The 23,688-nt window shown below is 47.9% G+C and overlaps 1 protein-coding gene across 1 annotated transcript in view; it reads right to left on the bottom strand.

The window, feature by feature from the left end:
• Positions 1-981: 981 nt before the first annotated feature.
• Positions 982-23,688, bottom strand: part of PCGF6 (polycomb group ring finger 6) — a 287,484-nt gene continuing 264,777 nt past the window's right edge. Inside the window, exon 10 of the mRNA XM_078643692.1 lies at positions 982-2,691. Coding sequence (XP_078499818.1) covers positions 2,635-2,691 — 57 coding nt within the window. The 3' untranslated portion in view covers positions 982-2,634. The remainder of the gene's footprint in view (positions 2,692-23,688) is intronic.

Genomic DNA, 23,688 nt, shown 5'->3' on the forward strand with positions numbered 1-23,688 from the left:
TATACAGCGAGTCCTTTCTGGAGGTCTACTGTTACAGGACATAATGAGTTTAATTATTTGATAATGATGTACACAGGCATCTAATTATTTTATATCGGAGGCAAAGAAAATTGATGAGCTATGATTCTGTAATGCAACAGCGTAGGGAGGACATAACCAGGCATTTTGTTTCCTCTCGCTCCATTTTGAATGTAAAGCTACGATAATGTACCTAGTAATGTAAGCCAACACTTTGAGCATAAAAGCATATTTGGTCAAAATATTCTATGCACAGTCAATTAAAAATCATTTACTGGGATGCTTGTTCAATTCTGTCCTTGCAAGTCATTGCGAGTGTACACCATGTGACAAGTTGATAGTACAGAGACCTGGGCATAGCTTGTTCTCAGACAAAATTATAGCTCAGGTGGTCTGCAGTCTACTAACAATGCAGGTCCTGTCCTCGCCACCTCAATGCTTGCCTCACAGAAATCCAGAATGTTTTAAAATCAGACAAATTGGAATAATCATTTTGGAAGATGGCGATATTACAGATTATGACAAATGCACAAACAATGTGCTTACCTATGAAGAAAAGAATCTGCCTGTAAAAAAACAGCATGCACAACTTAGGTGAGAGGGTCAATCTAGTGACGGCATTAATACAGAAGCGTTCACAATCTGATTGCAATCCTAAAGAAGACTAGCAGCTTTCTTGATCACAAATGGCATATCCTCCTGTTGAGCCAAACTTTCAGTATAATCAAAAACTATAAAGACTAGTTCATAGCTTCTACAGATTTATGAGATACACAGAATGGTTAGAATGATTCAAAGCTGGGGCCAAATACCACATCAGGAATGTCAGGAAATTAGAGAACAATTACTAAGTACTGGCAATGATTCCTGTAAATTCAAGGTTTCAAATGTTGGCCACAAAGAGTGAACAGAGACAGCTTAGAGGGAAAAAGATTTCAAATGATTTACTATTGAACAAATCCAAGCAATATAAAATCGTTTATTGCAACCAACATATACCAAGGTATATTAAATTCAATTTCAAGGCGGCAGTTGTAATAAACATATTAACATATAATGGAAATTCATTTTTATATTGAAGTTACATTAACCAGTTTTTTCAATAAAAATGTTGCACTTCGAGTGTAAACATAGCATGTCTTGTTATTAAACCAAATATTAAATTAACACAAACGTACATACACATATACAAATGCCTTCAAACATACCCATTTTAACAAGAGTTCTAACAGAAGTTTATGAAATCTTTCTGAACCCTAAGTAAAGTGTAAAATCTAAACAAAACATTTCATCACAATGGAACAAGAATTAAAGTGTTGCTCTATTAAGGCAGTTATGATTACCGGAGATTGTTTCACTTCCTTTAAAGCGATTTACTTCAAATTTCGAAAAACACAAATCCCTACTTGTGGCTGGTGCTGGCATAGGATATAAAACTATTCCTGTCGATATGAAAAAATATACAGGATTGCAGATGGGTAAATATTACTCTGACATATACTTTCCTGAAATTCCTAACCACGAGCAAGAATTTGTAGTTTGTACACACACACCAAGAATGAATGTGTTCACCTGCTCTTTAGTCCTGATATTTTAACTCTACCAACCTGGGATGCACTGTTTGATGCATTTAATAGAAAATAAACGCAAACCTACTCAATCAGTCAAATAATTTAACTTTGACCTGAAGACATTCAGGGGACTAATCTGAGGTCTGGTAAATTACCTGTTGTAACCATAGACCTTGAGCCTGTGTCTAGGTTTTCTTTTGGGCAAGTGGTTTTAAAACAAACACTCGCCTTAAGCCCACAGACCCATTTCCAAATGTGGCTTTTTAATCTCTAATAACCAGGATGAGATGATTTTGAAATCGTACAAGAAAAGGGGTAGCATAAAAAGAAATTGGAAGCCTCAGCACTAGGAGGCGGTAAGGTCTTCTCTGATAATGGATTATAGTTAATCAGAAATCCAAAAAGGAGTGAGAGTAGGGTCTCACAGGCTTACTGCTGGTGGCTATAATATATATTTACAATTGAGCAACCAGAAGTATACACACTTTTCAAGGTGATTGGAAGCAGATAGCCTGCCTCAAAACTCTGTGCAAACCTACATGATGAAGGTAGGACAGAAGAGAATACGCAGAACTAATTAATGCCTGCTGATTCGGAGTTCAAGACTCGCTTTACAGCATATATAAACTTAAGCTACAACAGGTCACATCTCAAAAGCGAATATCATAAACATAAAGTATCAAGCAAGTTACCAAAAGGAATATAGCTGATGTCTCTAGAACAGCACACTTCTTTGATGGACCTTCTAATATCACGTGTTTATGCAGTCATTAATGCTTTCACCAAGTTCAGATTGTTAAGACACAATATATATTTTTGTATGTTTGCTTTCCCTGAGACAGTCACCATTAAACTTGCTCTTTTCACAAATCCATCTTAGACACATACAAACACCAGTAATGAATGACAGTTTGCAGCTCCCCAGAAGCTGTTGAGTGGAATATTTGTTATCTGCAAAGAGTAGGACATAGTCTGTGGGGTTCCTTGGCCATGCTCGAGTTGCTGTTCAGCTGGGGCTTTTTCCATTTTCTGACACTAAATCACTTCATGTCAATGACAATGGTGATAAAACAAGGCCGTAGTGAAGAACAAGCAGACCATCCTGAAAAGTACAAAAATAAAATAATGAGTATGTATATGGTATCCTCAGTCCCTTTATTAGTGGAAGGTGAGCTTACATTCAACAAGAAGATACTACCGAGAAGCTCTCTGGACAAACATTTTCTCCTGGTGGATTCTTACCTTACAAAATGCCTTGCCGAATACGAAGTCCAACAAACAGGTTGTACTCGTTAAAGCAAATGAGGTCAAACAAATACCTATACCTACACAGTTTCAAGAACAAGCCAAGCATACTGTTCCACCTGGAAGGACTGGATGGCATCTAGCCTAACACTAACATAAGGGAGTCCCTACTACCGGGGCCAGAAGCAATGGGAACAATGTGGAAATCATGTGCAGAGACAAAAAGCTGTGTTGATGGGTCCTATGGCGGTCTGGGGCAGGATTAGGCAGGGAAAAAATAGTTTCTAGCAGAGTGTCATTTTAATAGCAGCACAGCCAGCCACTGGGATCACATATCAGCATCAATTTGAAGCCTGGTGATCTATTTTCAGAAAACTCACCAACCATTTACCCAGGGTGAATAAAAATAACAACTGCCCCCCCCCCCCTCCCCAAGCTTCCCCTTCGAGTCAGACACCACAGTGCACCTCAGACACTAGCCACCAGGTATGCCTGACCAGTTGAAAGCCACCATTAGTGGAGGGGCCACCAGTGAGCATGGACCAAGAGTATGCGCAATAAGCGCAAAGCGAAATTTGTCAGAAATTAAACGTTACCCAGCAAAGAGGTATGAAACAGCTAGTCATGAGCATTTACTGGGATAAGGACTTAAAGGTCTCATTTTGAATGTAGAGCACAACGTGAATTAATACATGTAGCTAGTAAATGAAAGCACCTAATAAACTGCACCTTTATTCTTTCAAACAAATTGGTGTAGTCTCACTTACTGGGAACTAGGTGGTTGACTGCTTTGGAGTACGTACGACTGCCAAGAAGAACTATGCAGGCCAGGGCCATAGTTGAGTGTACCACGGGAGTCCACCTCCAGCCTCTTTTAAAGATTTTAAAAAGTGGCTTCTACGAGAGTGGGGAGAAATCCATAACCCTATTTCTGGCCTGAACAAGAACAGCCTCCCTCAACCTGGACATATATGGTCTGCTATTTCAACCTTGATGCTCTTCAGGAACTCTTTGTTCCTGTGAAAATGGTATAGAAATTGTTTTGCATTAATAATATTTATGCATTAGTAATGATTTGCAGGATATAGATCTGTACTCAAATTTACATGTATACACTTATCTGATGTTATTGCCTTTCAAACGATTTTGCTATGACCTGTTAAAGTGTATTTTTCTGTCTTATGCAAACTAGACCTTACTTAGGCCTCAACACCATCTTGTTCAAAATGGATGTCTCATTCTGCATGGTCACTGATAATTATTTCTGCTGCACGCAGCCAAGCAAAGCTTTTTTTTAAAAATGTGTTTATTTGCATAGTAAGTAAGGCATAGCATGATATTGTTAACATACAGGGAACATTACAGTAATAAGTTCTATGCGGTATAATGATGACATATGGTATATACATTTTCTGCTTTGTTGCATCTGTAGGTAATTAAACAAGAACCCTTTAAAACACCCACCACCCCCACCCCTCGCAACCCCACCCTAGGCACTCATTATGTATAGTCGTGTATGTACATTGGCATTTGGCTGCTCCCAAGAACAGCTTCTGATAAATACAATAGTCATCGCAATCAGCTAGAGGTGTAATCGATAGTATGGTGGGTTACCCCGGTTCAGCGTGTCGTGGTGCACCATGGACGTTCGTGACAATTGGCTATATACGTTGAACAGTTTATAATTCAAACTGCGGAGGATGAGACATTAGATTCATCGTCTGCTTCTGCCTCGAAAGCCCCTAACAATGTGAACCAGTCCAGTGATATCAATATCTTTCTATGGCCCCTGCGTTCTTCGCGTTGTAGCGCCTCCCCCTCTGCCCTGCCCCAGCGCACAACTTCAGACCTCCACATGTCATGATCAGGTGGTTTGGGCGATTTCCATCGCATGGTTATCGCACGTTTCGCAAGCAGCATAGCCAAGTCAGTGAAGCGTGTCGACACACTCCTTTTACGCACCGCCGGACCCAACCCCAGCAGTGCATGTTCCGAGGCGGGTGTCAGTATGGGCGCACCTGCTTTAGTGAGCGCGTCATGTACATTAGTCCAGAAGTAGGCCAGCTTCGGACAGTCCCGGAGCATGTGCAGCAGTGACGCATCATCTGTATTGCACCGAGGGCAGGAATCTGCAGCGTCAGGGAACATAGCGTGTATACGGCGAGGTGTGAGATACGCCTTGTGCAATATCATCAATTGAATAAACTTGAATTTCGGGTTCCTAGCCACTTTCTTGGGGTATTGTAGGATACGCTCCCATTCCTTATCTCCGAGCGGCCGTCCAATGTCGGCTTCCCATTTCGCCTGTAGGGGCAACAGAGACGTTGTCCTCCCCGCTCTGATGCCGGTAGTAAGCCATCTAGTTAAGTGGCCACCCGTTCCCATCAGGTATTCCATCGTTAGTAGTGGGTTGATGGGAGGCTCATCACCATTCCGCGCCCATATCATTGCCACGAAATGACGTGAACCAGCATGTAGGAGGAACGAACCTCCTGGTATATTATGTGCGTTCCTGAAGACCTCAAAGGACATTATGTGTCCATCTGCAAATAGGTCCCCAACGTGCGTGACCCCTGCGTCGTGCCACGGTGTGAGTTTATGGGCCGAGAGCGTTCCGGACGCTAGTGGAATACCCAGTAATGGGATTGTGGGGGCATATGAAGTCGCTGGGTTTGTGTACTTAACCGCCTTCCGCCAGTATCGCACTGCAAGGCGGAGGAGGGGGGGAGTGTCCCTAGGGAATTCCGATCGGGGCAAGAGCAGTGCATGGATCTTCCCTTTGGAACGATCCTCTTCCGTCATGTCTATCTCATGTAGGTTACGGCCTGCTAGCCAGTATGCCAGCCATTGTAGTTGACAGGCGATATTATAGGCCCGGAAGTCCGGTACTCCCAGTCCTCCTGTCCCAGTAGTCAGCTGCAATTTAGCAAGTCCTATGCGTCTCCGCCCCGACCCCCATATTAGCTCCGTCAACAGTGTGTCCAGCGTCCTGAAAGTTGGCGCTGGGATCAGGAACGGTAGGTTAGTGAAGAAGTAAATGAGTCGGGGGAGCACCACTATCTTAGAGATCGCTACCCTACCCATCACCGATAGGGGCAGCGATGTTCAAAACTGAATCTGCGATTTCAGCGCTCGTATTGCTCTGTCCAGGTTGCCGTCTATCATTTCCTCCTCACCTCTGTAGATTTGAATTCCAAGATAGCGGAAAGTGGTTTCCGCCATTTGGAAAGTGTACGGCTGGAAAAGCAGTGGTGCAGATGAACCGGCAGTATTAAAGCAATATCCGTACGACTTGGGCCCGCTAATCGTCAGGCCCGACAGTAGTCGGTATTCCTCGAAGAGCGTGGGTATTGGGTCCAGGTCACCTCGTATATCACGGAGATACAGGATGATATCATCCGCATACGCGGACACCACATGAGTCGTTCCGCCTCTCCGAATGCCCCGGTGAGAAGCTTCCCCCCGTCGCCTGCAGAGGAGCGGTTCGAGCGCCAGAACAAATAAGAGCGGAGAGAGCGGGCACCCCTGTCTGGTGCCTTTGAAAATGGCCAAGGGTTCAGAGATACATCTAGACGTACGCACCCGTGCCGTGGGCTGGGTGTACAGTAGTCGGACCCATGCAACGTATACCGGGGGTAGCCCGAATTTTGCAAATGCTGCAAACATGAAGTCCCACCTGGGGGAGTCGAAGGCTTGTTTCAGGTCCAGGGAGATACAACCCTCCGTGCCCACATAGTCTTGGTCTCGTGGCATCAATTGGGCAAGTCTACGAAGGTTCATGGCCGTACTCCTACCAGGCACAAACCCGCATTGGTCGGGGTGGATCAACTGGGGGATGTATTGCGCTAACCTAGTGGCCAATAACTTGCTCAGAATCTTGTAGTCAGTGTTAAGTAGGGATAAGGGCCTGTAATTAGCCAGTCGCATCCCGTCCCTACCCGGTTTCAGGAGGGAAGTTATCAAAGCCTGGAGGGATGTCTGTGGTAGGGTGGTAGTCCGCAGCGCCTCTTGATAAATAATTAGTAGCCGTGGGGCAAGTATGTCGGCAAACGCCTCGTAGAATTCTACGGGCAAGCCGTCTGTCCCAGGGGTTTTATTCCTCGGGAGGGCGCGTATTGCCTGTTTAATCTCTGCTGCGGTGATAGGACGTTTCAGGTCGTCACTCTGCCTAACTGTCAGCTGGGGAAGATCTAAACCCTCCATGAAGTTCTCTAGTGCTACTGGTGATATGGGCTGGTGCCGGCCATACAGTGTAGTGTAGTAGTCCTTGAACGCAGTGTTGACTCCCAATTGAGTCGAGGTCAATGTGCCCCCCTGGTCTACAATTTCCAAAATAGGGAGGTGTGTCGGGGAGTCTCGTATGATGCGAGCTAATAGTGGGCCTGACCTATCGGCCTGCGTGTGTTGTCTGGCAGTGTGTTCTCGGTAGTCCAGTAAGCGCAAGTCCTCGAGCAGTTCAGCGTGTCTAATGTGTGCTTCTTGTAGTGGTGTAAAGGGTAGGTTCGTGCCCGCTGCCTCCCGCTCTAGCATGGCCAGTTTGCCCTCTATGTCCTTAAGGCCATCAATCACCTCCCTTTTCATGCCCACCCGGGTGGCCATCGCCTCTCCTTTTATGTACGTTTTGAACGCGTCCCACTCTATTTGTCTGGAGCTAGCAGTATCAGCATTCGTATCAAAGTAGGTCTCTATGGTGGTCGCTATTGATGATTTGAAGACTGCGTCTTCTAGTAGTTCTACAGGCAGCCTCCATGTCGGGATTGGCGTCTGCACTCTACCCCATTGTATCGTCAGTTCTACAGGGCTGTGGTCTGAAAGCGTCTTCCCCATATGCTGTGCCGTGAGGACCGCCTCCAATAGAGGGCGGGAGCAGAACACTCGGTCTATTCTGGTGTGCAGTTGGTGTGGTGGAGAAAAGAAGGTGTATTCCTTGTCAAATAGGTGTTTACTGCGCCATGCGTCTGTCAGGTCCCACCCATCTGCCCATTGCGTCAGCGCAGCCGCCTGTTTCCTGCTGTCGGTGGCGTGTAGTGGAGGGTGTGACCTGTCCAATGTAACATCTAACACAGCATTAAAATCCCCCCCAATAATCCAGTGATATCCTGCCCAATCCACTAACACACCATTGAGACTGGTTAAAAAGTCTGCCTGCCCCGAATTAGGTGCATATACACATCCGAGTACCACAGTGCCGTCCAGCATACCCCTTACAAATACATATCTCCCTTCCTTATCAATTCTCCGCTCCACTGGTTGAAAGGGCACAGAATTGCGAAGCCAAATAGCCGCCCCCCTTGAAAATGCAGAGTAGGATGTGGCAAAGAGTTGGCCCTTCCACTTTTTGGACAGTTTCGAGTTCTCAGCAGAGTTCAAATGTGTCTCTTGGAGGCAAGCTATCATGATCCCTCTGCGGTTGAGTTGTGCCAGTATTCTATGTCTTTTGTAGACCGAGCCCATGCCCCTCACGTTCCAGGTGCACAGGGAGTAGACATTAAGTGGCCCCATGACTGATCGCATACTGTTTTAATGTTGTGCTCGTGGGAGAGCATGCCAAGTGTACCCTATAGTAGTGGGAGAGTGCCAAAGAAACAGTTAACCCCTGAACAATGAGGTCCCCAGATAAACAGACCGGGGGTCCAAACCTCGGTACCCAACATGGGTGACAGTCAAACAGAACCATGTTCATATGATGGGGGGTGTAGTCAAGTCGAATCCGATCAGTGCTAGGCCGCGGTGACATAGCAAGCCCTGGGCAGGTTTAACCCTTCAGGCCACCCACCTGTTCGTGGCCAGTCATACCAGTCACACAGTTCATACCTTACCACCCAGTTAGTGTTCAAGGCGTCGGTGTCAGAATTCTTCAGCCATTTGCGCCGTTATCTTGGGGAAGAGCTGCAGGCTATCCGCCGATCCAGAGACTTCAGTGCGTGTGCCTGATATGCTGGCGATGTCTCTCGCTGTGCCCGCGTCATGAGCAGCCAATGCTTCCTCCGTTAGTTTCACCACCTTCGGTCGCCCCTCCAAGCCGGTCGCCGTTTCCTGTCCAGTCGGGGGGTTCCGAGTTGAGGGGGCTCGGCCAGTGTCTGTAGTAGGGCGTCTTCGGTCCGGCCGGTGACGAGGGCACCGTCCCCACCATCGGCAAATGGGTCCTGTGAGGTTGTCGGTGTGAGTGTTACTTCCATCCATTCCTCCGCTTCCTCCGGTGAATCAAAAAAGTGTGATTTGTTGCCATGTAGAATCTTGAGGCGGGCGGGAAACAGGAGGGCATATTTCAACTCCCGCTCGCGAAGCTTGCGTTTAACCCCCAGAAAGGTGGATCTGGCTCGCTGTACCGTCGGTGTGAAGTCTGGGTACACAGACACAGTCTTGTCCTCATAACGGATTGGTGCTTTCTCCCGGGCCGCACGCAGGACTGTGTCTCGATCTTTGTAGTTGAGGAGGCGAGCGATCAATGGACGCGGTGGTGCCCCTGGCTGTGGTGGTTTGGATGGCATCCTGTGCGCTCGTTCCACACTGTATAGGGCAGTCAAATCTTCCGGGCCTACCATCTGTTTGAGCCAGTCTTCCACAAATTGGGTAGGATTCCTCCCTTCGCTGCGCTCCGGAATGCCCAAAATGCGGACGTTGTTGCGCCGGGCTCGTCCTTCCGCATCATCTACCTTGTCCCACAGTTGTCTGAGTTGCTTTTCCATGCCCTCAATCTTTGTTGAGTGTTCTGTCTGTTGAGGTATTAGATCATTAAGCGCTATCTTCTGTTCCGACACCCTCTCTGCCAGTTTGTTGTGATCTGCTCGGAGCAGGGAGAGGCCCGTCGCCATGTTGTCCATGCGCGATTCAAGCGCTTCTCTCGTAGCCCTTATTTTGTTCAGGATAAGGTCCAATTTGGCGTCCTGCGATCCCTTCCCGGTCGGCGGGATAACGTCTGCGTTTGAGGAGGCCAGTGGGTCTTCCGAGCCGGTGGACTGCATGTCCGTCGATGCGCCCTGGTCCTGGGCCTTGCCCCTGTTTCTCCCCATAGATCTGGTGTGCAGGGCGCCGCTGCGCTGGGCACTCACACCCGACACAGCCCACACAACGGGGCGGTGTACAATGTCGTGGGGTCCGGCTGTCCTCGCAGCAGGCGGCCCGTTAGGAGACAGGGTATCAATGGCGTAGGTGCGCGTGAGGAGTGGAGGGGCCTGCTGGTTCTACGACAATTGCAGCGCTCTCGGTGGGTGCTGAGTGTCGACCGCGCTGCAGTAGCGCGAGTTGGGGGCAGTAGAAGCCGGTGCCGTCTGGTCTGTGACGCCGGTGGGCAGTATGAAGGGCCCTCAGTGATATTGCGCAGCAGCCCCCGCAATGGAGTTTCAGGGTGCGAAGACCTCGCCCCTTCGCCTTGACTCTGGGTGGCTCCGGGGTCCGTTACTTCCTGCGTGTGCTCATGGGCTCTATAAGTGCCTCAGTGTGCCCCCTATGCCACTGTATAAAGTTCGTACCTCCGGGCCCCGCGCCTGGTAGCCCCTCTCGTAGATGGCGTGGCGGTCTGGTGTCCCGGGAGGCGAAGCAAGATGGCGTCCTTCAATGTAGATGCGGAGCTGGGTCCTGTCGCGCAGTCGCCGTCCGCCCTCGGGTCAGCGCAGCAGTTCTCTGGGCATCTCAGCACCTCCCATTGTCTGGTAGCCGCCGCGCAGAGTGTCGGTCCCCAGAGGTGCGCAGACCGCGCTGCGGTGGAGCCGCGGCGGGGTGCCGGTCTGAGTCCGCCGTCAATGTGGGCCGGCGCCGGTGGGTCAGGGGTGGTCCCCCTGGGGGACTCAGAGAGGGAGCCCCAAGACAGTGGAGGTAAGGACAGGGAGTCAGGCGTGCAGCCGCATCTCGTATCTTCAGGTACCTCCAGTAGTCCCGCGGCGTTCCGCTGGCCGCCTGCTATAAGTCCGGTCGCGCTGCAAATCGAGGCCGCGGCTTCACTTGCTGGCGCAGGCCCAGACAGTCACTGTGTCCGTACTCAGTCCCGAGTAGCGTCGGAAGGCAGCTGCTAGTCGTCGCCGCCTCACCGGTTTCTGTGGAGGTTCCTGGGGCGGATTCCGGGTGGGTGGTGTCGTCAGGGAGAAGGATTAATAGCAGGTATCGTGGGCTACGGACGGAGCTTAACAACTACACGTCCGCCATGATCGGCTCTTAGCCACGCCCCCCGCAGCCAAGCAAAGCTATGTTTGTTTATTCCCGGATGACATTGTTCTCAAAAGATTTTCTAAGATATACTCAGTATTGTATTTTGTCAAGGTTTCTTCTGCATGCTTGTTGTGTTGTATTGCATTAATTCACAATAGTTGACTGTTGCTTTGTAACAATTTTGTTCTGCCATCTCTGGATGACATTAGCAAATAGTGGGCTGATTCAATATTCTTTTAGTGGTGTAATACTTAGGTTGTATGCTCTGATTTGCTGAAATCGTATTTTTCATACACAAATCCCCAAATTTTCGAGCGAGGAGAGACTTTTCCAATGCTACTCAGAGATGCTGTCCCATTTCATACTGATTTTAATGCTCAATGGGACTTGGATTTTTTTTTTATTTAGCTTACTATTCTGTATTGCCCTAATGCTGAGTGCCTTCATGGCAATGACTTTATGCAGAAGCACTTTAAAATTTCTGTATTGCACCCTTTGACTTTTGTAATAAATCTTTCTAAAATGTGTAATTTCGCCATACAGTTCTCTTATTAAGTCTGTTCTTACTTATTTAGTCATCTTTAATCAAAAAAGGTTACTGCAGTTTGGAGGAAACGATCCTGGATAGAGTTAATAGGAAGAAATATGCGGATCTGGTCCATAGTGGGCTGTTCCCAAGGGAGTCTACCTTCAGCCACTTAAAGGAGATAAAGAAGGTGGCCTTCTAAAAGGGTAGATTGGAACCCATAATCCAATTTCCGGTCTGCACAAGGACAGCCTCTCTTAACCTGGATATAATCGGCTTGCAATTTAAACATTAATGCTCTACAGCAGCGTTTCCCAAAGTGTGGTCCGCGGACCCCCAGGGGTCCGTGACACATTCCCATGGGGTCCGCAGGGCTTGAGTGCCCAACGTCGGTAAAAAACAAAAGGCTTATGAGGTGTGAATGTTCTTGGCGCCGGTCAGCAAGACTGCAATACAATCTGGCCCCCAGGCGCACAGTACAGTAGAGAGGTGTGAATGTTGCTGGCGCCTGGGGCCTGGGCGGCAAGACAGCAGTGAAATCTGGCCAATCACCCTTCAGCTATAGGTGCAAGCTGAAGGGTGATTGCCCTCATATTGTGTTACTTACTTCTGCCCATCACCCGACGTAGGACTTCACCATACCAGATGAGTAATTATATTTGTAAATAGGTGCGCTTGTCACAACTGCCCTGAAGTTAAAATGATTCATGCATTTTAATCATTTCCTTTCCTTTCACTGACTGCAAAAGCTTCTTAAACCATACCCAGTAGTGACTGTATATTTCCAGGTACAATCTTCTTTACTGATGACCCTTCCCCTTTACTTCTTGTCTTTTCATCTGCTGCACACTTGACTATAAATTAATATAACGAAGGCCTAGGATTTCATGGCTTCAGGATTGATGAGTCAGAGGTTAAGAATAGCACGTTCGTAAACGTTGTGGTGGGGACTTCCCTGTGCCCTAATTTAATTTTAATTGTAAAAGTGTTATATATCACTAGCTTTACCCGTAGGTATCAGAGCGCTTTACATACCTTCTCTCTCTTTAAAAAGTGCAACAGTCAGTAATAGGACTGAGAGCCAGCCTGTAGAACAAGATGCTCACACCACACGTGGGAAAGCGTGACATCTCCCAAGTGTCCCCGGTGCAGTCCCCGGGAGCGACACTAAACGTGCCCACAGAAAATTAGTTAATGATCATTATTGCACATTTACACGTGGGTTTATCATGAAGAAAATACAGGAGCGCGGTGAGAAGCATCAAGTCTGTAATTAGGAGTGACATTCAACAACTATGAGCACAGTTCTGTCTCTCTATCTGCGGGTTTCCTTACAGGCCAGTCTGACACACGCAGCATTAGAATCATTTAAACAAATATTTACAATGCAATAGGTCTCGTATTAGGAAATTGTGAGCTATTGGAATTGTAAATTACACATTTTTAGGTTTTGCCTGCAAGTGCGCACGTAGTGCGCATGCGCTATAAAACCTATTGAGTTGTATATGTGATCGATGACCCGCCTCTGTCTCTCATTGGCTAGCTCCATAAATGGAGGCTAGCCATTGGGAGACAGAGGCTGTCAATCACGCTTTCTCGGGGAAAACGCGATTCGGGGGCGTTTCTCTGGCTTTTTTTAAGCCCCGCCCCTTGTTGCCGTGTGTCCCGGGCCACGCTGTGATTGGCTGCAGGCCCGGGACACCCCCGTGACGTCAGCCAGTCACAGCACGGCCCGGGACCTGACTTGTTTTTCTTGTTTTTTCTGTGTGCATGCCAACGTGCAAAACCTTTTACTCCTAAATTATGGGAAGAGTGTTTCAAATGCACAGCGACCATTTGCAATTAAATATGTCTAACGCAAGTGGCTGTTTAAGCCAATTCAACGCTGGCCTTCAGTGTGACTAACTTTCATTCACAAATCCCAGGCTGTCAGTCCAAGATGGCGCCTGCGCGCTCTCGGCCTCTCTGGTCCCACCCTCTGCCCCCGCCCAGCACTGCGAGGCGCCGGGGCTGACTTCGTGGCCGGGGCGGGGATCAGCGCTGCCTTTCAGAAGCAAGAAGCTGAGGGCGAGAAACAAAGTTTCACGGTCTCGTTTAACCCCCACCCGTCTCGAGCGCATCGCAGGCGGCGGCTTCTTCAATGCTGGCCCTAGCGGGGATGACGAACAGGTAAGAGAGACTCTTTGGCGCTGCTGACGTGAGCTCCGGCATCTCGGGGCATCCTCTGTGCGGCTCTATGCGCCCCTCTGTGGGGCTCTATGCGCCCCTCTGTGGGGCTCTATGCGCCCCGGGCTCTGCCTGCGAGCAGTAGGTTACAACCACTGCTGGCACCCCTCATGTACTTTTATTGTTAGGGGGCCATGCAGAATTAGCGCTCTGACACCTTCGGGTAAAGTCCACGCTATATAAAAACCGTATAAAATAAAATAAATAATAAAACATAAATAAAAAAATAAAAAATGTAGTGTGTGTATTTAGTTTGTTCCCCTCTAACAGACCTGCCATGCTTCCTACTCACATTTAAGTATTCAGTCTTGTGTTTAAACTTGCCTGCACATTTACAATGTTCCAGAATTGAATTTATTCGGTGATATTTTTTAGTCACCCAGCACCCCCTGTGCTTTCACTGGCCACTGCGCGCGTTAGCTATTCATAAATCTCTGACTTACTTTCAATCCTCGTCGGGACTGTAATGCTTTTGTTCTGTTGTCGGGCCCCTGTTGCCAGTTGTGTGCAGTTGAACTTTCCTTCAGTTGCTGTGCGTGCTTGCGTGATGCAGGGAATGTGCTGCCTGGGGATACAGGAAATGAGGCCAGAGGTTGCAAGGCATGGGAGTTCAGCTCTGCCCTCGAGGCACTGCGGACAGTGCACGGCGGTGATTGTTTTAGCATGTGTTGTGTACATTAGGCTGCAGCAGGCATAGCGCCGCAGTCTGCTGGTGGGGAGAGTCGAGGAGCTGTGTTTTTTCTGCACACATTCAGGCACACAAGCAGTTCAATGGTGTCGGCTCCAGGAATGTCTTAACTTTCAAATCTTGCATGGGGTGTGAGATTTGGGAGTTCTGGACAAAAAGTTCGTGTTTTACACGAAACATTATTATTCACAAATGTAAGTCTCGATGAATGTCATTGCTCCATTGGCCCTGCCCACTGACTGAGAATGTGCTGAAGGTGGGAGACTCGTTTCCAGTCAGTGGTGCTCTACAGAATGCGAGCCAAGCGTTTAAGTGAGAGAACGAGTTTTTGTACAATGCCCAGAATCCAAGGCATACTTTTCAACAGTTTAATGGGGGGAGATTTAAAGCAGAAGCAGTGCTTAATTAGCACAACAAATAAGTTCCAGGGCTTTAGTCAGCAGGTCACTTCCGTGTGCACTGCCCATTACCCCTGTCAATGACTAACAGAAAAACTAGTAAATCACACCTCAAAGCGTGACAGTTCTGACAATTTCAGTACCCCAAAGTTAAAAAAATGACTTTGTCAGCAGGTAGGTATTCGTCATTCTTAATGTATATTGAATTAATAAACAAGTTATTGTGCTCCTCTCTGAATAAAAAAAACCCAGCACTACCATGTTGCAGACTGTCAAAGCTACCGGTGCTGAACGTTAATTTGAGTTCCGAGCACCGGGAACCACCGGCTCAAATTAAGCACTGAATAGAGGGGGGACATCCTTCATCCCCCTCCCCTCCTTGGAAATCAGTTGGGCAGAACAGATTTTTAAGAGGGACAAATATGACAAATCTATCAAAAAACAGACAATTCTACATCTGCTGTCATGAGCACAACATTTGTTACTAGATTGAAGAAGGCGCGCGTTATACTTAAGTAGCCCTAAGACAACATCAATATCCTATGAATCAGTAGTAGTCCTTTATTGGAATTAGAAACGAGTAGATAGAAGTACTCCATTATGAATACTGGTACAGTCGTTGGGTGCTCGATGCCAGTATTTCCCAAACTAGGGGTTGTGAGTGAGCCGATGTTTGGTGGGCTGCACAAGTCAGAGAAGTAAATAAAGATACCTTTAAATTCTTTGCTTAACTTGTCACACTTTGCCAGTGATTCAAAGAGAGGACAAATGTCAGGCTGCTTTACCCTATTAGCATGGGGACTGGTGCTTACTTTTCGTTCTCTAACTGCAAAGTGAGAGGAGTTTTTAAAATGAATTATGTGACTAAGTAGGGTGTTGTTTTTTGAAATACACAACACAATGTAAATACCTGTAAATGAACTGTGTGCATTCAGCAGTCAGGAAAGCAAAAATGAAGCACTTTATTTATAATCCTGAAGTATGCTGGAAACAGAGATTTTAATATGATCGAAGATACTTACTTGGTGATGCATAAATGATAAATATTCACAGAAACCTGATTTTCATTCATTCCTATTTGTGTGCAATATAGGTTGTATGTCTGTTCAAATTTAGTGGCCATTTCAATGGAAAATGTGCTGTCTGTAAATGACAATGTGCTACCACAGAATTCTTTCTTTATATTAAAAAAAATTGCCTGCTTCTTGGCCATTAAAGGTAGGAAAGTCGCAAACGTTTGTTCTAAAAAGTGGAGTGTGGTTCTAAAACGTTTGATAAACCTTGTTCTATGGAACTATCTGGTCTCTAGACAATAGTCTTCTGTGACCTGTAATTTAGAAGACCATGCCTTAACCTTTTCCATGCTCATGACGAGCTGAGCTCGTCATGAGGCACGGTGCTCCGGTGCTCATGACAAGCTCAGCTCGTCATGAGCCGTGGAACGCTCAGGTGCGGGGAGAATTCCCCTGCTGTGCTGAGCGTTCCACGGGAGCTTAGCTCGTCATGAGCACAGGAGCGCCGTGCCTCATGATGAGCTGAGCTCGTCATGAGGCAACTGCAGCCTTCAGCTATCTTAAAAGCGGTGTTAATCAACTGCAGATCGCTTCCAGCCCACGCCACTGATATTTGGCTCTTACTGGATACCCATAAATGGGACATATTGTTTCTTACCGAAACATGGATCAAAGATTCATCTACACCGGACATTAACTTAGCTATCCCCCCTGGCTACTGCTTTACTGGCATTAATCGCGAAAACTCTAAACCCGGGGGTGGCCTCGCTATTATTGCCAAATCTCACTTAAAACTGAACCTTACTAAAATCCCCAATCACGGCCTTATCGAAGCTGCTTACTTTACAATAATGGACTCGGCAAGCACCATCTGTGCCGGTATCCTGGTTTATAATCCCCCTACAGCTGCCGCTTCCTCTCTCAATGCTTTGACGCATTCTATTGCTGACTTTCTACTTAAACACCCTCATTTTATTGTATTGGGAGACTTCAATCTTCATATTGATAATTCTTCCTGTACTAAAGCCTCTTCTCTGTTGGAAACTTTACAGGGACTTACCCTGCCTCAATTAGTTATAGACCCGACCCACATTGCAGGGCACACATTAGATCTCATTTTTTCTAATCATCCGGGTATATCTGTTCTGTCCCCTTCTCCCCTGTCCTGGACTGATCACTTCCTTCTTCCTTTTACCATCACCTCCCCTTCTCCTCCTCCCCCATCCTCTCTTCATAGAGACAGTGGCCGTAGATGGACTAAAGTGACTTGTGAGTCCTTAGAACCTCATCTTCAGTTTCAACTTAACCATCTAGAAGACCTTGACAAGGAAACTGCAAGATTTAATTCAGCCCTTTCCTCGGCCCTTGACTCCGTTGCCCCTGTTGTTCCGTTGTCTTCTTCCAGATCTCGTCCCTCTTCTCCTTGGTTTTCTTCCCTGCTTCGTGAGGAGAAGAGCTTATGTAAACAATTGGAACGCAAATGGAGAAAAAATTATGACCGTCTTGCTAAACTGGCTTATAAATCTGCCCAGAATAAATTCCATAAGCTGAAACGCTCTACGATGAGAGCCTATTTCTCCAACCTTATTCAACAGGCACAGAACTCTTCTAAAACTCTTTTTACCATTGTGAAAGACTTTGTCAATCCCCCTGCCACGAAAACCCAATGTATTCCTACGCAAGATCTTTGCAACGGACTTTCGGATTTTTTTCAGGACAAAATTATCAAACTCTCCTCTTTTTTTGATACCGTCGCACTATGCCACCCCCTTGATATAACATGTCCCAGTCATAGCTCATTTAATCATTTTGATGAGCTCACCTCTGAACAAGCTTTGTCCTTGCTATTTAAAGTTAAGTCCGGTTCTCCTTTGGACCCAGTCCCTGCCAAAATCATGGGCAAGCTTGCCCCTGTTCTGGTTAAACCTCTCCTAACGATTTGGAACTCCTCTTTGTCTCGTGGTCAATTTCCCTCAGATTGGAAACAGGCCAGGCTAATCCCTATTCTAAAAAAACCCGGTGCTGACCCTTCACAATTCACCAACTACCGGCCCATCTCACTTCTGCCTAAACCTGCTAAGGTTTTGGAGAAAGTGGTACAGACTCAGTTGGCCCAGTATCTGGCATCTAATCAGCTGTTACATGAGTCCCAGTCCGGCTTTAGAACGGGTTACAGCACCGAGACTGCGTTGCTAGAGGTCTCAGAAATTATTAGGGAATCAGTGGATAAGGGCGAGGAGGCCATGTTGGTCCTCCTCGACCTATCCGCTGCATTTGACACTGTATCCCATGACATACTAGCAACTCGTTTACATCAGCTCAGGATCAGTGGCACAGTACTGGCTTGGATTAATTCCTTTCTGTCTAATCGGTTCCAGAGGGTCACGTTGCACCCATTTGAATCAGAGGACAAATCCCTTCTGTGCGGTGTGCCCCAGGGCTCTGCCCTCAGCCCTCTATTGTTCAACATCTACGTGGCTCCTCTTGCCAGGGTAGTGGAATCTTGGGGTGTCAGGGTGGTCTCCTATGCTGATGATACTCAGCTTATTTTTTCATTCAGAGGCCACTCTGACTCCCATTTTTCCAACTTTAGAAACTGCCTTGGCAATATCTGCAAGTGGATGTCTGCTAATCACCTGGCGCTCAATGCCGAAAAAACTGAGGTTCTTTTCTTCGGTCAGAAATCTCCTCCCCTCGCCAGCCTTTGGTGGTCCACAGTTCTGGATCCCCCCCCTAAGCCAGTTCAGGCTGCCCGCAACCTAGGCTTTACATTTGATAACACCTTGTCTGGTAAGTCCCAAGTCAACAAGGTTGCGGGGGCTTGCTTTGCGAAATTGCGCATGATCAGGAAGATATTTCCGTATCTCCCTCAATCTTCCCGTAAAACGGTGGTCCAGGCACTTATTACTACACATTTGGACTATGCTAACAGTCTGTATGCGGGTGCCCCCCAGTATTTGATTGACCGTCTGCAAATTGTCCAAAACGCCGCAGCTCGGCTTATTGGCAATATCCCTGCTCGCACCTCAGTTAGAGCGTACAGAGATGAGCTTCATTGGCTCCCTATAGCTCGGCGTATCGATTTTAAGATCTTGACCTTGGCATTTCGTGCTATTCATGGAATAGGCCCGTCTTACCTGAGTAAACGCCTTAAAATTTCATCTTCAGTTAGACACCTCAGATCTAACAGCCTTCGTTTACTGATCGTCCCAAGATTCAGGCTTTCCCGGTGCGGCGGCAGAACTTTCACCGTTATTGCTGCCAAACTCTGGAATAGCCTTCCTTTGGATCTTAGGTTCATTGAATCTGAGACGGCCTTCCGACGTAAACTCAAAACCTGGTTGTTTACTAATCGGTCATAATAGTTTGTCTGCACCTCTTATTTCCTTTCTGTGGGATTTACTCCTGGTACCTTCTTTGGGGGACATTCGGGTAATCTTAGCGCCGGGACACCTCCGCCGGAGGTAGCCGTGCGCTTTATAAGCTTCAAAAATAAATAAATAAATAAATAAATGAGCATGCGGGTGCTGTGCGCGCCCCCTCCCCCTCAGCACAGCGGGGGAATTACCCCCGCAGTGAAGGGGTTAAGATTCCCTTTAAAGGTCAACAGGAAAGCAGTGTTGCGAAGTTCCTCCAGAAAAAAGGTTTGACGTTTTGATGGCTTGAGCAGAATAGCATCTCAGACTTCTAGTTTTCAATCTGAACTGGAGAACCGCTAGAAACAGGTATTCTAGAGGGCATACACTGGTGTAAGGAAGAAATATGATTCCATTTCAAAGTGAGGTATTTCACCAAAACTGAATTCTTTCACTGACAACCAGCTATGAGACTTTCTCATCTGAGTGCTTACTCTTTCTCGGCCTAGACTGAAGTGGACTGCTGAATTCAGAAGTATCTGTTATTTACGAACCAGAGATAGGCCTTCCTACAACCTTTTACTTCAGTCTTGGCATAACTTCATGGCTGTGCCCTGCACAACAGATGTGTGCATCAGAGGTGAAGAATGTTTCAGTTTTGGAGGCCATAAACAGCAACTATTGTTTTTTATAGCAGCCCTGGTTGAAAGCTTCTTGTATGCAGCTCTTCTCCATGCAGTGGCAGGCTGTGCTCTCGGCACGTGCACAGCTCCTCTTCATGCGATGACCCCATGCCGCCCTTGTTCCATGCGATGATACGTTACCGTCGTAGCTCACTGTGAGAGGACTGCATGTTCCTCTACGGGTGATGAAAGCCGTGGGTGTCTCACTTTCTGTGTTCCCTCACGTTAGGGGTTTATATTCGAACGGTGCAGTCTTTGAGACTTATTGCCTGGTCTTTAGGGAGCTTCAGTCAGAGGTGGGCAGTGCTTTATGATGGAGAAGAATACGTCCTAGCGCCTACATGTTTCTAAGAATGTTGCTGGCGTTGTTGCAGAATGACGGGGTTGCCAAATGCCAAGGCCGTCTAGTCTGTATGTCACACCATGTCTGTTTATCCACCAGTATAGCTTTCCTGCACCTAGGTTGGACACGCCTGGGTTCCTTTTCATCTGTGTGTTCTCCCTTTGCCACTGTTGTCGATCTTGCTCTCCCTCTTTCTTTCCGCCGTTGGGTCAAAGACTAATGGCTATCAATGAGTTCCGTCCCCAAAGAAGAGTGCCGGTGGGCCCCGCCTGCACCCACCGGATAACATGAAGCCCTGGGGATGGGGTGGTTGTGTGGGCTGGAACAGTCTGTGTTGAGGCCTCTGGCACGATTGTGTGGAGCCCCCACTACCCCGTTGTAGCATTTTGCGTTAGCGGGGCCGTCCCTCAAACAGATCACCTGAGTTTCTTATTTACTTTCATTTTCATGTCAAGGGCCGCCCGCCCAGCAGTCTCAACTCTGGCTGCACACTAGATACCTTGTGCCCCCCTCACCTCAAAGTAACCAGCATTTGGCAGAGACCGCCCCCCTGCATAAAAACACACGGTACATTTACAGACATCAAGCCAGTGTCTTTTCCACTTTAGAGAAGTGCGCACAGCATGTACAGTGCTGAGTCTTGTATAAGTTTACTAAAAACAATAGAGTTGCCAACCTTCACTTCTGTTCTTTCATATGATAGGTCTGAGAGCGGAAATGTATATGGTGTGGGTGGGCTCTGTGTGGGTGTGTGGGGGGGGGCTCTGTGTGGGTGTGTGTGGAGAGGGCTCTGTGTGGGGGGGCTCTGTGTGGGTGTGTGGGGAGGGCTCTGTGTGGGTGTGTGGGGAGGGCTCTGTGTTGGGGGGCTCTGTGTGGGTGTGTGTGGGGGGCTGTGTGTGTGTGGGGGAGCTCTGTGTGGGGGGCTCTCGGTGTGTGTGTGAGGCATTTGCGAGAGATTAAGCTATTGGCATTGTAAATGACAATGCCATTTATTTATCTGTTTTCAAAATCAACTCATAAATAAAAAGGTTGCCATTTACAATGCCAATAGCTCTAACTTTTGCAAAGGCGAAACCGTTGCATTGTAAATGCTTGTTTAAATATGTGTTGGCTTTGAAAATATATAAATTAATAGCATTGTTATTCACAAAGCCAATAGCTTACACTTTCCTAATGCGAGTCCTATTGGCTATGACAATGCTTGTTGGTAGCAAGAAAGGACAGTGCCGTTGTGGTGCTGAATGATGATGTGGTTAGGCTGAGTGATATGGTGGTGTCCCGAGTGATGTGGTGGTGTCCCCGAGTGATGTGGTGGTGTCCCCGAGTGATGTGGTGGTGTCCCCGAGTGGTGTGGTGATGTCCCCCAGTGATGTGGTGGTGTCCCCGAGTGGTGTGGTGGTGTCCCCGAGTGATGTGGTGGTGTCCCCGAGTGATGTGGTGGTGTCCCCGAGTGGTGTGGTGATGTCCCCCAGTGATGTGGTGGTGTCCCCGAGTGGTGTGGTGGTGTCCCTGAGTGATGTGGTGGTGTCCCTGAGTGGTGACCGCCTGGACTCGCTCCTGCACGGTTGCTCCCCACGCTCCCTTGGCCCTGGAACGAGTACTGGTATCGTTAGCTGCTTGTATTGATTCCATACAGCGCTGCTTGCATTGATTTCATACAGCGCTCTTGCACAGAACTGTTACCTTTGTAATTTGCTGCCTGAATACTGGTTTCGCATTCTGCACATATTGAAATAACATCGCGCTTCTGCACGCAACTCGTTTCTGCAATTACTTGTGAGCTGCTTGTCATTTGTTTACATAGCGCTTCTGGCCGGACCCACCATTGGTCTGTAATTGTGTGGAAATAGCTCTGCCTTTACTTCGACTGTGCCCCGGTTTCGTTTTGACTCTGTTAGCCACCATTTTGTTGTTGTTGTCATCTCTCCTGGCCCGCCTCTACCTCCCCGCGACCGCCTCCCAGCTGCCCCTCCCACGCTCCGCCCCCTCCACTATCCATTTAAGGCAGATGTCCCAACGTGCAGCGTCCACGCGCTGCGGCCGCGCCGAAGGTGCGCCAAAGGTAAGCCCGTCTACGCCCGTCCGCGCCAAGACCGCGCCCAGCGCCAGACCCCCTGGCTCCCGTACCACCCACCCCACCCGCATTACGTACAACGCCTCCACCCTCTTAGCACTTAACCCGGCCGATTCCCTAACTGCGCCCAAGCAGCACCAGGACACACCCACGGACCCTTCACCTGCCACTCCTGCAAATTCAGCTGCATTAAGACCCACACCAAACCCTCAAACATCAAACAAAGATCCAATACCAACCACCTCAAATGCATCCTTCTCAACACCCGCTCGGTTCACAAACACGCCATCAACCTTTGGAATCTACTCGACACCATTTCTCCGGACACCGCCTTCCTAACAGAAACTTGGATGAATGCCTCTTCAGCTCCAGACATCACCATAGCCATCCCGGACGGCTACAAGATCATCCGTAAGGACCGCACCCTCCAAACAGGAGGAGGCATCGCCATCGTCCACAAGAACACCATCCGCGTCTCAACCAGCTCAGAAGACAAACTAGCTATCGCCGAACACTTTCACTTCCAGATCCACACCGACCCCAAGACCACACTTAGAGGCACCCTCCTCTACAGGCCACCAGGACCCCGCACTAGATTCAGCGAAGACATCACTGACTTCATCACCCCACACGCCCTCTCCTCTGAAGAATACATTCTACTGGGAGACCTCAATTTCCACCTGGAAAAGAGCAACGACAGTAACACTACCACCCTCCTGGACAACCTCGCCAATCTCGGACTCAAACAACTTGTTAACACCCCCACACACTATGCAGGACACACACTCTACCCTATCTTCACTTCCAGCAAGCATATCTCCTTCACGCACACCACACCCCTCCACTGGACGGACCACAGTTGCATCCACTTCACTTACAATAAGACCACGATCCACAACCTCCCTCAACCAACTCTGCGAAGAAATTGGAACAAAATCACCATCGACCAGATCTCCACATCGCTTCTTCAAAAACCCCCAACCTACTCAACGAACCCTAACCAAGCCGCCATCAACTTCACACAATGGTTAACCCAAACCGCCGACAAACTAGCTCCCTTGAAAAAACATCAAACCAAACAAGGCAGCAAGAACGCCCCCTGGTTCAACGATGACCTTAAAAAATCCAAGAAGCTCTGTCGTTCCCTCGAGGAAACTTGGAAAAAAGACCCAAACACTATCACCCAAGCCGCCTTCAAAAACGCAACCCGCAAACATCACCAACTAATCCGGACAGCCAAGAAATCATCACTCAAAGACCGACTAGACAACAACGCCCGCAACAGCAAAGAACTTTTCAACATCATCAAAGAATTCTCCAACCCCTCCGCCAGCTCAAACGACATCACCCCCTCTCAAGTCCTCTGCGACTCCCTAGCCTCATTCTTCCATGACAAAATCGC

The sequence above is a fragment of the Lissotriton helveticus genome, chromosome 5_1 (genome assembly GCF_964261635.1).
Source record: "Lissotriton helveticus chromosome 5_1, aLisHel1.1, whole genome shotgun sequence".
Lineage (NCBI taxonomy): Eukaryota > Metazoa > Chordata > Amphibia > Caudata > Salamandridae > Lissotriton > Lissotriton helveticus.